The following is a 17,127-nucleotide window of genomic DNA, read 5'->3' on the forward strand; positions in this document are numbered from 1 at the left end:
TAACAAATCAGGTTTAGTAACATCAATAAACAAATATGGCTAGAAGAACAAACCATATCTCAATAATAACCCTAAATGCTAATGGCTTAAACTCACCAATCAAGAGACACAGGCTAGTAGAATGGATCACAAAACAAGACCCAACAATATGCTGCCTACAGGAGACGCATCTGATAGGAAAAGATATTCATAGACTGAAGGTGAAAGGTTGGGAAAAATCATACCACTCATATGGACTGCGGAAACAAGCAGGACTGTCCATACTCATATCTAATAAAATAGATTTCAAGCCAAAGTTAATCAAAAGGGATAAAGAAGGACACTTCATACTGCTCAAGGGAACCATACACCAACAAGACATAACAATCATAAATATATATGCCCCAAATAATGGTGCAGTTGTGTTCATCAAGCAAACTCTTCTCAAGTTCAAGAGTCTAATAGACCACCATACAATAATCATGGGAGACTTCAACACACCTCTCTCACCACTGGACAGATCTACCAAACAAAAGTTAAATAAGGAAACTATAGAACTCAATAACACAATTAACAACCTAGACTTAATTGACATATATAGACTATACCACCCAACATCAAGTAGTTACACTTTTTTCTCAGCAGCACATGGAACCTTCTCAAAAACAGACCATATATTATGTCACAGGGCAACTCTTAAACAATACAAAGGGGTAGAGATAATACCATGCATCTTATCTGATCATAATGGAATGAAACTGGAAATCAATGATAAAAGAAGGAAGGAAAAATCAAGCATCACTTGGAGAATGAACAATAAGTTGCTGAATGATCAATGGGTTTTAGAAGACATCAAGGAGGAAATTAAAAACTTCCTAGAGTTAAATGAAAACACAGACACAACATATCGGAATCTATGGGACACATTGAAAGCAGTTCTAAGAGGAAAATTCATTGCTTGGAGTTCATTCCTCAAAAAAAGAAAAAACCAACAAATAAATGATCTCATACTTCATCTCAAATTCCTAGAAAAAGAAGAGCAAAACAACAGCAAAAGAAGTAGAAGGCAAGAAATAATTAAAATCAGAGCTGAAATTAATGAAATTGAAACAAAAGAAACAATTGAAACAATTGACAAAACTAAAAGTTGGTTCTTTGAAAAAATAAATAAAATTGACAGACCCTTAGCCATGCTAACGAAGAGAAGAAGAGAGAAAACCCAAATGACTAGCATACGAGATGAACAAGGCAATATCACAACAGACACTTCAGAAATACAGAAGATAATCAGAAATTATTTTGAATCCTTATACTCCAATAAAATAGAAGATAGTGAAGGCATAGATAAATTCCTTAAGTCTTATGATCTGCCCAGATTGAGTCAGGAGGATATAGACAACCTAAACAGACCAATAACAATAGAGGAAATAGAAGAAACCATCAAAAGATTACCAACTAAGAAAAGCCCAGGACCGGATGGGTATACAGCAGAGTTTTACAAAACCTTTAAAGAGGAACTAACTCCAATACTTTTCAAGCTATTTCAGGCAATAGAAAAAGAGGGAGAACTTCCAAATTCATTCTACGAGGCCAACATCACCCTGATCCCGAAACCAGACAAAGACACTTCAAAGAAAGAAAACTACAGACCAATATCTCTAATGAACCTTGATGCAAAAATCCTCAATAAAATTCTGGCGAATCGGATTCAAATACATATCAAAAAAATTATACACCATGATCAAGTAGGATTCATCCCTGGGATGCAAGGCTGGTTCAATATATGGAAATCAATAAATGTTATTCACCACATCAATAGACTTAAAAATAAGAACCATATGATCATCTCAATAGATGCAGAAAAAGCATTCGACAAAGTACAGCATCCCTTTATGTTCAAAACTCTAGAAAAATTAGGGATAACAGGATCATACCTCAACATTGTAAAAGCAATCTATGATAAGCCACAGGCCAGCATCATTCTGAATGGAGAAAAATTGAAGGCATACCCTCTAAGATCTGGTACAAGACAGGGATGCCCTCTCTCACCACTTCTGTTCAACATAGTCCTCGAAACACTGGCCAGAGCAATTAGACAGACGAAAGAAATTAAAGGCATAAAAATAGGAAAAGAAGAACTTAAATTATCACTATTTGCAGATGATATGATTCTATACCTAGCAGACCCAAAAGGGTCTACAAAGAAGCTATTAGAGCTAATAAATGAATTCAGCAAAGTGGCAGGATATAAGATCAACACGCATAAATCAAAGGCATTCCTGTATATCAGCAACAAACCCTCTGAAACGGAAATGAGGACAACTACTCCATTCACAATATCCCCCCAAAAAATAAAATACTTGGGAATCAACCTAACAAAAGAGGTGAAAGATTTATACAATGAAAATTACAGAACCCTAAAGAAAGATATAGAAGAAGACCTTAGAAGATGGAAAAATATACCCTGCTCATGGATAGGCAGAACTAACATCATCAAAATGGCGATATTACCAAAAGTTCTCTATAAGTTCAATGCAATGCCAATCAAAATCCCAACAGCATTTCTTGTAGAAATAGATAAAAGAATCATGAAATTCATATGGAATAATAAAAGACCCAGAATAGCAAAAACAATACTAAGCAGGAAGTGTGAATCAGGCGGTATAGCGATACCAGACTTCAAACTATACTACAGAGCAATAGTAACAAAAACAGCATGGTACTGGTACCAAAACAGGCGGGTGGACCAATGGTACAGAATAGAGGACACAGTAACTAATCCACAAAACTACAACTATCTTATTTTTGATAAAGGGGCTAAAAGCATGCAATGGAGGAAGGATAGCATCTTCAACAAATGGTGCTGGGAAAACTGGAAATCCATTTGCACCAAAATGAATCTGAATCCCTATCTCTCGCCGTGCACAAAAGTTAACTCAAAATGGATCAAGGAGCTTGATATTAAATCAGAGACACGGCATCTGATAGAAGAAAAAGTTGGTTATGATCTACATACTGTGGGATCAGGCTCCAAATTCCTCAATAGGACACCCATAGCGCAAGAGTTAACAACTAGAATCAACAAATGGGACTTACTCAAACTAAAAAGTTTTTTCTCAGCAAAAGAAACAATAAGAGAGATAAACAGGGAGCCTACATCCTGGGAACAAATCTTTACTCCACACACTTCAGATAGAGCCCTAATAACCAGAATATATAAAGAACTCAAAAAATTAGACAATAAGATAACAAATAACCCAATCAATAAATGGGCAAAGGACCTGAACAGACACTTCTCAGAGGAGGACATACAATCAATCAATAAGTACATGAAAAAATGCTCACCATCGCTAGCAGTCAGAGAAATGCAAATCAAAACTACCCTAAGATACCATCTCACTCCAGTAAGATTGGCAGCCAGTAGGAAGTCAAACAACAATAAGTGCTGGAGAGGATGCGGGGAAAAGGGCACTCTTGTTCATTGCTGGTGGGACTGCAAACTGGTGCAGCCAATTTGGAAAGCAGTATGGAGATTTCTTGGAAAGCTGGGAATGGAACCACCATTTGACCCAGCTATCCCCCTTCTCCGTCTATTCCCTAAAGACCTAATAAGAGCATGCTACAGGGACACTGCTACATCGATGTTCATAGCAGCACAATTCACGATAGCAAGATTGTGGAATCAGCCTAGATGCCCTTCAATAGATGAATGGATAAAAAAAATGTGGCATTTATACACAATGGAGTATTACTCTGCACTAAAAAATGACAAAATCATAGAATTTGGAGGGAAATAGATGGCATTAGAGCAGATTATGCTAAGTGAAGCTAGTCAATCTTTAAAAAACAAATACCAAATGACTCCTTTGATATAAGGGGAGGAAACAAGGACAGGGTAGGGATGAAGAGCTTGAGAAGAAGATTTACATTAACAGGGTAGAGAGGTGGGAGGGAAAGGAAGTGAGAAGGGAAATCGCATGGAAATGGGAGGCGATCCTCAGGGTTATACAAAATGACATATAAGAGGAAAGGAGGGGTAAGACAAGACAATACAAATGGAAGAAATGATTTACAGTAGAAGGGGTAGAAAGAGAAAAGGGGAGGGGAGGGGAGGGGAGGGGAGGGGGGATAGTAGAGAATAGGACAGACAGCAGAATACATCAGACACTAGAAAGGCATTATGTCAATAAATGGAAGGGTAACTGATGTGATACAGCAATCTGTATATGGGGTAAAATTGGGAGTTCATAACCCACTTGAATCAAACTGTGAAATATGATGTATTAAGAACTATGTAACGTTTTGAATGACCAACAATAAAAAAATAAAATAAAATAAATTCAAAGTAAAAAAAAATTCATAGTTAAATTATTCTATGAGCTAAAAGACAATGGAAGGAGGGAATTCAGAGAGAAAATATAGGAAGTGAAAGAAAACTTAAGTAAAAAGAGATTCTGAAAATAATCAAACAGAAATACTTAAAATGAAGGAGTCAATAAATTAAAGTGAAAATTCAATAGAAAGCATCACCAATAAATTAAACTACTTTGAGAACAGATTTTCATGCTTTGAATACAAAGTATACAATCTTGAAAATAAAGTCAATCATAGAAGATGTTAAGAGATAACAAACAGAATATTCAAGAAATTTGTGATAGTATTGAAAAGTCAAATTTAAGATCCATTAGGATAGATGAAGGTTCTAAAACACAAACTAAAGGAATGCACAATATTTTCAATGAAATAATATCAATATCCAAATCTTAAAAACAAAATGGAAATTCAAATACAGGTGGCATATAGGACTCCAAATATACAAAATTATAACAGATCCAAGACACATTATTATAAAAATGCCAAACATACAGAATAAGGATAAATTTTATAATCTGCAAGAGAAAACAACTGGTCACATTTAGAAGTAAGCCAGGCAAGATTTCAGCTAATTTTTCAACCCAGACTCTAAAAGTGAGCAGGGCTTACAATAATATATACCAAGCTCTGAAAGATAATGAATGCCTACCAAGAATACTATACACAGAAAAATCAAGCTTCTAAATTGAAAGTGAAATAAAAACCTTTCCAGATAAACGAAAGCTAAAGGAATTCATAACTAGAAAACATTCACTACAACAACATACTCAATAAAATATTTCATGTAGAAGAAATGAAATGTATAACTGAAAACCAGCATAGGGAAGATTACACTAGAAGAATAGCCCATCAGAGGAGAATCAAATCCAGTTTAAACACTGGAAATATATAAATCATAATTGGAGGAAATAGATTCATCTCTCAATAATAACATTGAATAAATGTAAATGGTCTAAACTCTTCAATTAAAAGACATAGATTCCAGACTGGATTAAAAAACAAGACCCAATTAGCTGTCTGAAAAAGCCTCACCCCACAAGCAAAGAAAACCATACACTGAAGGTGAAAGGATAGGAAAACACATACCACCCACATGGACCTCATAAATAAGCAGGGGTTACCATTCTCTTATCAGATAAAGTGGATTTTAAGCCAAAATTAATCAAAAGTAAAAAAAACATCTCATACTGCTTAACAGAATCATACATCAACAAGACATGACAATCATAAGTATTTATGCCCGAAACAATGGAGATCTATGTACATTTTCTCCAAACACTTTATAATCAGATCTAGCTGCCAAGTGGTCCAACCCACAGATACAGGGCTTTTCTGTCTGGCTTTGGAGAAACTGAGAAATTTAGACCCTATGAAAAATATCTGGCATAACATAGAAACCAAAACCAACGAAAAGAGACTTGAAAGTGAAACAATGCTGCAAACAATGTATAATTGTTAATTTTAGGTGTCAATGGTTAATTTAGGCATCAGTGGTCAATTTTAGGTGTCAAATGGCTAGGGTAATTGTTTCGGTCAAATATGTTTAAATATTGCAGTTTAAGTCTTTTTCAGACATGGTAAGCATTTAAATCAGTAAACTTTGAATAAAATAGAGTACCTTCAATAATGTAAGTGCGTCTCATTCAATAAGGTAAAGACCTTTATGGGAAAGACTGAAATTTTCTAAAGAAAGAAATCTCCCTAAGACTACATAAAAACCTTGCCTGAGTTTCCAACCTGCTCCCTTAAGGACTTATGACTCCAGACTGAAATGTCAACTATTACCTGAGTTTCTAACCTGCTAGATTGCCTTACAAATTTCAGACTTAACTAGAACCCACAACTGCATAAGCCAATATCTTTTTAAAATACCTCTCCCTTCCCCTCTCTGTCATTTTCTCTCTTTCCCTCCCTCTCCTTTTCTCCCACACTTCTTCCCCCACTGAATCTGTTTCTCTGTAGAACCATAACTAATACAAAAAACAAGCTTTAAAAAAAGCTGTCAGCAAAATACTGAGAGAAGATTGAAAATTCATGAAACAAGTGCCAAATTCTATAAAAATTAAAATAAAAAAAAACAAAACATTAAAAACAAGAGAGTTTAAAATCTGAAAACATATACAATGTTTGGAAAATCAAGTAAAAAAAATGTTTTCAGAAAGTCAGGCTGAGGTAGGGTGGGATGAGAAAAAAACGAAAATCAGAGGATCAGAAAAGTCAAAGGCCCAATATCCAACTCACAAGAGTTCCAAAAAGAGATTAGAGACAAAAAAATTAAAGATATAATGTGGAAAATATTTTTCCAGTTCTATAGGACATATAAGCATTTATGAAAAAAAAAGAACTAACAAAAAATGTACCATGAAAGTTAGAGAATATCAGGGAAGATCCTAAAGGCTTCTGAAAAGGGGGAAACACAAAATAAGTCGATTGAATAGGGGAAAAGCCTTAAAATGCATTAAAAAAAGACTTTCAACCATTATTCCAGAAACAACAACTGAAAAAGAAGGATAGTTTCAAATGTGCTATCAATTTATTTTCATTTGTTTATGAGCTTCTTTCTCCCAAGAAGCTCACTAAATGTTGCGGTGCACCAAGAAAAGGAAAATTGAACAGAAGACAAATTCCTCAACAAGATGAAGGGCATGTATGAAAAACTCATAGCTAACATCCTACTCAATGGTGGAAGCCTAAAAGCATTTCCCCTAAGAAGCACATTCTTGTGCACATGTGCTGAACACTCATTGGGACAATCGAAGTAGATGTGATCAGGGGATGACCAGAAAGGATATATAGTCAGAGCTTCTAGGAGCCATTAACAGGGCTAAGTCTTTTGTTCTTAGTATCATTCATTCAAAAGGAAAGAGGACAAACCCCTATTTAGAAAGCAATTTGTAATATTATGCTTATTGCCTAAAGAAAATCAGAAACACTTTTTAAAAACTTTTATTTATTTTTATGTGGTGCTGAGGATCAAATCTAGTGCCTTACATGTGCTAGATGAGTGCACTACCACTGAGCCACAACCTCAGCCCCATCAGAAACACTTTTAAAGTGTTCTTCTTATAAAAGTTATGTTATGTTGTGAAGATACTCTAATGAAAAACAATGTCCAAAAATAGGCAATATTATTCTCCCAATTTTTTATAAAATAGAAAGCTCTAGCAAAATAATATAAATTTGTGAAAGTTCAAGAGACTATAAAACTTACCTGTTTTGACATATTTTCTGAAAATATTGCTGACTTTTCTTTTAAAAGTGTGACAAGGTCTTTATAAACTTCACTTTTTCTTTCATAATCAATGTCCCCCTCATCATCTGTTTTGCCCTTTGAGAGAAAAAGTTTGGTGCTGTGATTAAGGTAATAGGAATAAAGAACCTGATCAGTACAGCACAACTGAGCATAGAGACAGATTTGTTCTTTCCCTCCCTTCTGTCTGTCTCTATCTCTATCTCTCATCCATGTGGTAGTTCTATTTTTTTTTTAAGATAGAATTTCACTATGTTCCTTAGGCTGGTCTTGAGCTCTTGAGCTCAAATGATCCTCCTGCTTCAGCCTTCCAAGTAGCTTGAGAGGACAGGTGTGCACTGCCATGCCTAGTCATGTGACAGTCGCTGTGCATGAAATGTACAGACTAAACCCTTCTCCCTGAACTTAATATGATCCTTTCATCCATTCACTATCCATTCAGCATCTACTCAGTACCTTCCAAATGCAGGTAGAGAACTCTGCTATTCAACAGAGAAGTAAGAACTCTGATCCCTTATAATTCTCTACTGTGAAAAATGCACTGTGACATCAAATGCCTTAGCTGATGAAGTCGTAAAAAGCCTCAAAGGTAGAATGTCACTATAGAAAAGGCTATGTTTCTGTTTATCACATTCTATTCTTGCTCTTCATGTAACAGGGCTCTATGGGTTCATTTTCCAGAGTTACCATCTCTGTGGAACCATCTGTCTCTCCATTCCTCTGCTGCTGTTCCTCTTCCTTCTTATCTCTTTTTTTCCTCATTTATTTTTTCTTTCCTATCCTATTATTCTGCCATAACAGATTATGTACATACATACTCGAAATGGCTATCTGTTTTTAATCTTTATAACTATTGAATATTCTTGTCATCCTTTTCAATTTTTAAACCTGAGAGGAATACTTAGATTTTTCCATATCAAATCAAATAGATCAACAGCCTTTGAATGAAACAAAAATGCCGTGATTCCCCTCTAGGTCAAAGAAAATCATTCTTTTGCCTATTATTTTCTAATTAGAGATTTTGTTTTTTTTTAAACTATCAAAATAAACCAAAAAGCAAAATTGGGGTCTACCTTCTCTGTGCAGAAATACATGAAGTGTATGCTAAAAAGAAAAGCACCCAATAATAAAGGTGCACCTGAAGAGAGAGATACCTGCAATAACTATGGAAGCCAAACCAGTATTTTGGTATGAACCCAAGCCAAGAGGTAACAGCTCTCCAAGCTGTCCCCTGTAACAGCTGGTCCTCATTGAGGATCTAGGTCCTCCTTGTGGAATTTTGCTTGTAAGTCCAAAATTTGCATTGAAGATATTGAGGATTGCATGTTGCAGAGAAGAAAGCTAACTAAGCTCCTTCTGGGACAGAATTTAAAAAGTCTGATTTCCTCAACATGTTCTCCATCTTTAATATAAACCTGATTTTTACATAATATGTTTCCCAAGACAGCCTTATCTAAGCCACCAGTTTTTCCTCCAAAGCTTGAAAAGCATCTTTCCTGCAGCCTCCATTGGTATAGGAGACCGGGGCTTGATCACTATATGATCTTCCTGGAGGGCAACAAGGAGCCCTCCGCCATCTTTCTGCCAGGGGAGCACAGAAGGACCCAATGCACCTGACCACATTACCACGCAGAGTGCAGATCTCTATGCTGAGCATAGAGCATGTGAGACATGTATAGAAATCCTGGACCTGCTTCGACAACCACTGTTGCACTTGCACACAGTCAGCAGTCAAACTATAAGAATTTTATCTGCCATCTCTTCAGAAAGTCAGTGCTGGAACCCCATCTCCTATGTTGTCTCCCTTAAGCTTGAGCATAAGCCCCAATAACATCACCTTAACCTGGTGAGAATTTCTATCTCAAATTGAGCAAAAGAACCCTGGAATGATTGACAACACTTATAGTAGTTATTTCTGTGAATTGGGATGAGACCCAAAATAAAGTGTTCTAATACCGAAGATTCAAAAAGCTATGTGCTGCTTAGTTCAGAGGCCACCCACCCAGACTCTGCTTTGTGATACTTGGACTGGGACTTTGCAATGCTATACTTCTTCTTTGCCAGGTTAGGTTAGATTCAGGAGACAGGAAGCTCAAGACTGAAAGATGCAAGAAGGAGGAGGAAGATGCAACTTCCTGTTTGTGACCACTGTCCCTGATGATGTCATTCCGGGAATGGCTCTTTACCCTTGGCATTGGCAATTGCTTTTAGAAGCAACTGTTGGTACCAATTTCCAGTTGTTGTTCCCACAGTCCCACAACCAGACTCTTCACACCCCCTCAGAAATATCACCATCAGCTGACCAGGACTTCATCTTCAATGGTCCTGGTTTCACCTCCAGATTCTCCTCTGAGCTCAGCAGGTACCAGCACTAACTGAGTAGCACCAAATCCCCAGAGGTCTGTGTTCCAGTTTCATGGAGACTATCTGGGTTCAGAGGGAATGAGCACAGCCTAGAAGTGGCCCTCTCTCCAGAGGTCCAGGTGCCAGTGTCATGGGACACTTCCTCTAAGCTTTTACATTTGGATAATGCCCTCTGCTTCTCTTTGTCCCTTCAGCTCTTAGGATGGAAGCTGAAGTTATTACTTATGTATTGTCTCAGGGTCCTCCTTTGCCCTTTCTTTCCTTCAGTGACCAAGGAACTAATCCATGGACATGTTGAGAGTTTAGTTTTAGGAAGTGAAATGGGTCACTTTGAAGTCTGTTTCTTAGAAGGCCGACTTATATGACCTGAAATGATGAACAATGAAGCTGATTCTGGGACTATTCTGAATTTGCCCAGCAGAAGAACAGCAAAGGAATTTGCTTCATTTCCATGGAACAGAATTCTATTCTCTGTGGTCATCAGAACTCAACGCAAGACATAAACCAGCATTTATGAAGACTTGTGAAGAATATAAGTCAACTGGCTTTAATTATGTTTTTAAGAAATTACTTACACCATTTAAAAACACTCCTTCTGTGCTGCAAGTAATGCACAAAACTTCAACATCGTGGGGTTTTACCAGCACATAACACATCTCCCCATGAATCTGTCGCCAAGGCGGGGCTCGACATCCATTTGAAAATTCATAATCTGAAACCAATCATCAAGTCACTAATAGAAGCTCAACTTCAAGTTTTATAAAATGTGTTGGCATCAACAAGATACTGTAAAAGTTTTAAGTTTTCATTTTCTTAAATACATGACTCTGATGTAGCCAAGGAAAGCATTTTGGAAATGTAGTTATGAAAAAAAGTAAATAAGTAAAATGCATCTGATACAAAACCTGAGGTATACTCAATAGATTCCAAGACTGTTTTTTCTCCTTTTCCTGAAAAACTTTGGAGCAGCTCTATATCCTTCTTAACAGTCACTGGATTTAGACTTATTTGCCTGCAATAAATGTTTAAAAAATTAGCTTAAGCACTTTAAAACAGAATCTACAGGACATACATGAACATATTCCATTATATAAAAAGGAATCGCTCTTTTTTTTGTAATTAAAATTTTAGTTAAACTTAGTCACATTTTAATCTTGTAACAACATTATCAAAACATCAATGAATTAGTGATTCATGTTGGATGTAACACTAATTATATGCAAATATTCAAATATTCATATCATTTTTAATAATGCCATACTACTAGAAAATACTATAAATATAAATACATTTGGAACTATACAAACTCTGTATGGTATTTGTGTTATAATTTAAGACTTTGTTGTTGTCTTAAAGAGTCTTTGAAAATAAATAATTTCCATACTTTTTTTGGCATTTTTCCTTTAAAACTTTGAAAGCAACTTTTGCAACTAAGTTTTTGAGATTTCTCTGATAAAAGACTCACAGTGAAATATATTTTAGGGTATGATTGAGAAGGTGCAGATCTAGTTCCTTAAGCAATATGGCAATCTTCATCTTAATCTCATTTTCATGGTCATCATCTGCTTTAATTTTATTAAGGATATTTAAGGCAATGGAGTCTTCTTTCATTTCACCAAATTCGGAGCCCAAGATTTTTACTACTGGGTTTCTGTTACCTGACAAAAAAGAAAGGTAAATAAAAATAATCCTCTTGTCTTCCAGGACAAATACACAAAGACTAACAAAGCCATCAAACCCTCTTAAATGTCTTTCATTAAGCTTTCTCTAATTGACCCAACTAGAATTCATCTCTATTATACTTAGGAACTTAGACCTTTCGATGTTTTGCTTGTACTATAGTATCATCTATGTACATTATTTTTCTAACAGAACAAAGACCAAAACGAATTGGGTTCCTGCCCCTGCCTTTGATCCCCTCCTTACTGAAGATGAGGCATTGTTCAGAATAGGCATTCAATTCATTTATTCAGAATATAAATATTAATCTCTTTAAAAGAATCACTTATAGAGCTGTGTCTGTGTGTCGGTGCTCAAGGTTCATAAAGGTTTTCTTTTATAAATAGCATGATCCCTTCAGTCGACAGATCCACTGTCATTCTTTTCCACTTGTTCTAAATGTTTGTATTTTCAATGCCCTTTTAGAGTTAGAAAAATAAATATAGCCATTTACATACGTACCAATATTATGTACAAAAACTTAAATACAAACTCATGAACAGGGCTGACATAGATGTACAATCTGAACCTAGAAATGCTGAAAACAGAATTTGGTAACTATCAAAAACAATGTGGTGTGGCTGGCATTGTGGCTCAGCGGTAGAGCACTTGCCTAGCATATTCGAGGCCACCGAATTCATTACTCAGCACCACATAAAAATAAATAAAATAAAGCTATTGTATACAACTACACCTAAAAAAAATTTAAAAATCCAATGTAGTTGAAATGAGGGAGGAAAAGGTGAAAAACTTGTTTGGAATGAAGCACTTCAAAAAAGATGAAAATTCATATTTCTTGGGACAAGTTAGGGGTTGATGCCAATTGGACTAGTTAGGAAAGTTTGACTTGATTGAAATGATGGTCTTAACCTTCTAACAGGAAATGGCCATGCCACCAAGAAATTGTAGTGAAGGCTTAAGGCTGAGGAAAGGACTGCATGGGTGGGAAGAAGAGAAGTCACGAGAAGGAGACCAAGGAATCAGCCATTGCCCAGCAATTTGACTCATCAACCTGTTATGTCATAAAGATTTGTGAAACCATCCCATTCACAATAGCCTCAAAAAAAAAAATACATGGGAATCAATCTGAAAAATGATGTGGAGGATCTCTATAATGAAAACTACTGAACACTAAATAAAGAAATTCAAGAAGACCTTAGAAGATGGAAGGACCTCCCATGTTCTTAAATAGGCAGAATTCATATTATTAAAATGGCCATACTAAAAAAAGTACTACACAGATTCCATGCAATTGTCAACAAAATTCCAATGACATTCTTCATAGAACTAGAAAAGGAAGTCACAAAATTCATTTGGAAAAATAAGAGACGCCAAATAGCCAAAGCAATCCTCGGTGAGAAAAGTGAAGCCGGAAGCATCACAATCCCAGACCTGAAATTATACTTCAGAGCTATAATAACAAAGATAGCACGATATTCGCACAAAAACAGGCCTGAAGACCAATGGTATGGAATAGAAGACACAAACTCACATAAATATGGTTCCCCATACTAGGCAAAGACACTAAAAACACATTGGGGAAAAGATGGCCTCTTCAACAAATGGTGCTGGGAAAACTGGAAATCCATATGTAATAGAATGAAATTCATCCCATCTCTCACTCCACACACAACTCGGCTCAAAATGGATCAAAGACCTAAGAATTAGACCAGAAACCCTGCACCTGCTAGAAAAAAATGTAGGCCCATCACTCCCACATATCAGGTCAGGAACTGACTTCCTTAATAAGACTTTTAAAACACAAGAAGTAAAATTAAAATTTTTTAAACTGGATGGCATTGTTTTAAAAAAGCTTCTTTATAGCAAAGAAAATAAGAGCATGAAGAATGGGAGAGCCTACGAAATGGGAGAAAATTTTTTGCCACCAGCACCTCAGACAGAGCATTAATCTCCAGGATATATAAAGAACTCAAAACACTTAACACCAAAAAAAGCAAATAACCCAATCAATAAATGAGCAAAGGAACTGAAACATGGTTTACAGAAGAAGAAATATGATCAGCGAGAAAATATATGAAAAAGTGTTCAACACCTCTAGCAATTAGAGAAACACAAATTAAAACTACCCTGAGATTTCATCCTACTCCTATCACAATGGCAATTATCAAGAATACAAGTAACAATAAATGTTGGCAAAGATGTGGGGAAAAATGTACATTCCTGGTGTGGCTGAAAATTGGTGCAACCATTCTGGAAAGCAGTATGGAGATTCCTCGGAAAACTTGGAATGGAACCACAATTTGACCCAATTATCCCACTCCTCAGTATATACCCAAAGGACATAAAATCAGCACACTATAGTATCTCAGACACATCAATGTTTATATCAGCTAAATTCACAATAGCTAAGCTATGGAGTCAGTCTAGGTGCCCTTCAACAGATTAATGGATGAAAAAATAATGCATATATACACAATAAAATATTACTCAGCTCTAACGCATTAAATTATGGCATTTGCTGGTAAATAAATGGAACTGGAGATTATCGGGCTAAGTGAAATAAGCCAATCCCCCAAAAAAGCCAAAGGCCAAATGTTCTAATATGTGGATGCTAACACAATAAAGATGGGGGAGGGAAGAATAGAAGTACTTTGGATTAGATAAAGGGGAATGATTGGAAGAGAAGGGGAATAGGAATATGAAAGACAGTAGACTAAATCGAACATGACTTTCCTATGTTCCTATATGAACACACTGTCAGTGTAACTCTACATCATTTACGACTATAAGAATAGGAAGTTATACTCCATGTTTGTACAATATGTCAAAATATAACTAACTCTCATATGTAACTAAAAAGAACAAATAAAAAAAAATAAAGAAGAATGACTTTATAATTTGCCAGTAAATGGATGGATATGGAAACTATCATATTAAGTGAAATAAGCCAATCCCCAAAAGCCAAGGTTGAATGTCTTCTCTGATTTGTGGAAGCTAATCCACAGTAAGGGGAAGAGTGAGGAAGAATAGAAATTCAGTAGATTATACAAAGAGGAAAGAAGGAAAAGAAGGGGGGATAGGAAAGGGAAAGACAGTGGAGTGAATCTGACTTAATTTTTCTATGTACATACGTGAATACACCACAGTAAATCTTATCCTCGTGTACCAGAAGAATGGGGTCCTAATTAAGATATATTCCCTGCTTGTATAATTATATTAAACTAGATTGTACTGTTATGTATAACTAAAAAGAACCAATAAAATGTTTTAAAAAAACATTAAAAAATTCGTACTAGGTGAATTCTAAGGGAAGACATAAACCTGACTACCAAATTGCCATGTACTATGCAATTGAGTCCTGAAATTAAGGATTTCGCCTAAACTGTTATAAAATGGACAAAATGTAGGAAAGAATATTTGGTCAAACCAGACATATATATATAGCATTCCATGTATTTTGTCTCACCTGTCAACTACCATTGGAATTTAGCTTTACATTCAAGATTTCATCCCTGTTAGGAAAGCAGCTTTGATGTGCATAGAGCCCCCAAATGAAGAGTAGGTTTGAGATAAAAGATGCTGCTATGGTGAGACTGACACCTTTTTTGTTTGTTTGTTTGTTTGTTTAAGGACTATCTGCACATCTCCCACAGAAATGGGCAGAACTCAAGGACCTTGTGTTGGGATCCACTGGTCACATAATTCCAGAAAAGCATCACACGGAGACAACACATTATTACCTATGATTAGGCATTTCTACTGAAAAGAAACATTTATAACACAATTATAGCAGGAAACCAATCCCATTTTTTTGCATGTTAGATGGTTAGATGATAATGAAAGAAGAAAAATATTTCCTGTCGAGTTGAATGAATATAACTATTCACAGAAGGCTGTGAGATGCAGTATGGAATATGACTAAGAAAAATGGAAATGGGATGTATTAAGGGCCATCTCTGCTAAAGGAAGAGCCCACATTTCATTTAAAGGAAACAAATGATCATCCATCATAGCAGCATGTCAAGGGAGAGAGTGAATTCAGAAGTTGGTCCTGGAGGTCTACCTTCTCTTCCAATGTGACCTTATAGGCTACTGGCCACTTGGCTTTCCAGTTTAAATCACATGGAAAAATGAGAGACCTACAAGCCTACTAATGGTAAAGGATCAGGCCTTTTATTTTAAAGCCGAAATTTGATATGAACATAGCAGTTTAGCTAAGGAAAAATAATGGCATTCTCATGAAGGGGAACATATAACTTTTCACCTTTAAAACATTTTTTTTAGTTGTAGATGGACACAATATCTTTATTTTATTTATTTATCTTTTGTGGTGCTGAGGATTGGATTCAGTACCTCACACATGCTAGGCAAGTACTCTGCCACTGAGCTACAACCCCAGCTTGACTTTTCACCTTTTAAATGGTAGATCTTTTTAAAGAGACCTTAGTAAATGACACCACCCAACACACACACACACACACACACACACACAAGATTATGCTTCTAAAAGTTCAAATCCCAGACAGGGGCATAAATATCACCTTCAATACATGCTTGTGCTTCCTTCAGCTTTGTGTCTTTGGCAATGAATAACAGGCATGCCAGTTGCCCAAAGCTCCTAACTTTAATTTTTGGTACAGAGAGAAACAGCAAAGGCTGTCCATTCTTATCCACTTCTTGTGATTCAACTGTTGTTTCACTAAAGATGGAAAGGAAAAAAAAATGAAAGCTTCATGTTACCTGGATGTCAGTAGAAGTTAAATTTAAGACATTTACACAGATTATTATTATGTCTCATTATAATACGCAAGAAATGTAAGAACCTCTGTTTGGAAACAAATCTATTTTCCTTCTTTGCATACCCACTCAGACACTTAAATCCCCAAACTTACCAGCAATTATAGTAAGCAACAGGACACATCCAGAAAACAAAATGTTAAGCAATTTCCAGAATTCACAATCGAACTCAACTAATCACAGTTTCATTTTTGTTTCTCTGACAGTATGTTGGTTTCTGACATCTTTTTAAAAAAGCACTGGTTCTACTGAACCATTTATGCTTGAGGATTTCTAACGTTATCTTATTTATAAATTGTTTACACCACAGTGATTAGTGGTTAGGAATTTTCTTCTCTACCCTGTATTTATGAAGATAAAAGCTATGACAAAAAGGCAAATTATATCCTCTTTGTGGATTATCTTTCCATGCTAAACTCACTCATTTGGTTCACCTGAGGATAATGGGCTAAATGGGCTTTTCCTGATCATACATTATTGGGTCTCCTGGATTTCTTTCTGTCAATTTTATTTTTTTTCATTTTAAATTTTTAGGTTGGCATTTAAAAACTATCAAAGCATTTTTCTGGAAATGAAATTTCTACAGATTTCTACCACTTATAACATTGATTAAATTGTCTAGCTTTTTATAAAATTAGACATTGATATCCGTGATTACACCACCCACATGTTAAGACTTGATC

General features: G+C 35.7%; 1 protein-coding gene across 1 annotated transcript in view; it reads right to left on the bottom strand.

The window, feature by feature from the left end:
- Positions 1-17,127, bottom strand: part of Odad2 (outer dynein arm docking complex subunit 2) — a 164,664-nt gene that overhangs the window by 142,214 nt on the left and 5,323 nt on the right. The window contains exons 2-6 of the mRNA XM_026410610.2: positions 16,189-16,346; positions 11,433-11,625; positions 10,873-10,979; positions 10,543-10,679; positions 7,565-7,681 (exon numbers count right to left, since the gene is read on the bottom strand). Of these exons, the coding sequence (XP_026266395.2) occupies positions 7,565-7,681; positions 10,543-10,679; positions 10,873-10,979; positions 11,433-11,625; positions 16,189-16,346 (712 nt within the window). The remainder of the gene's footprint in view (positions 1-7,564; positions 7,682-10,542; positions 10,680-10,872; positions 10,980-11,432; positions 11,626-16,188; positions 16,347-17,127) is intronic.

This window comes from Urocitellus parryii, chromosome 9, assembly GCF_045843805.1.
Source record: "Urocitellus parryii isolate mUroPar1 chromosome 9, mUroPar1.hap1, whole genome shotgun sequence".
NCBI lineage: Eukaryota > Metazoa > Chordata > Mammalia > Rodentia > Sciuridae > Urocitellus > Urocitellus parryii.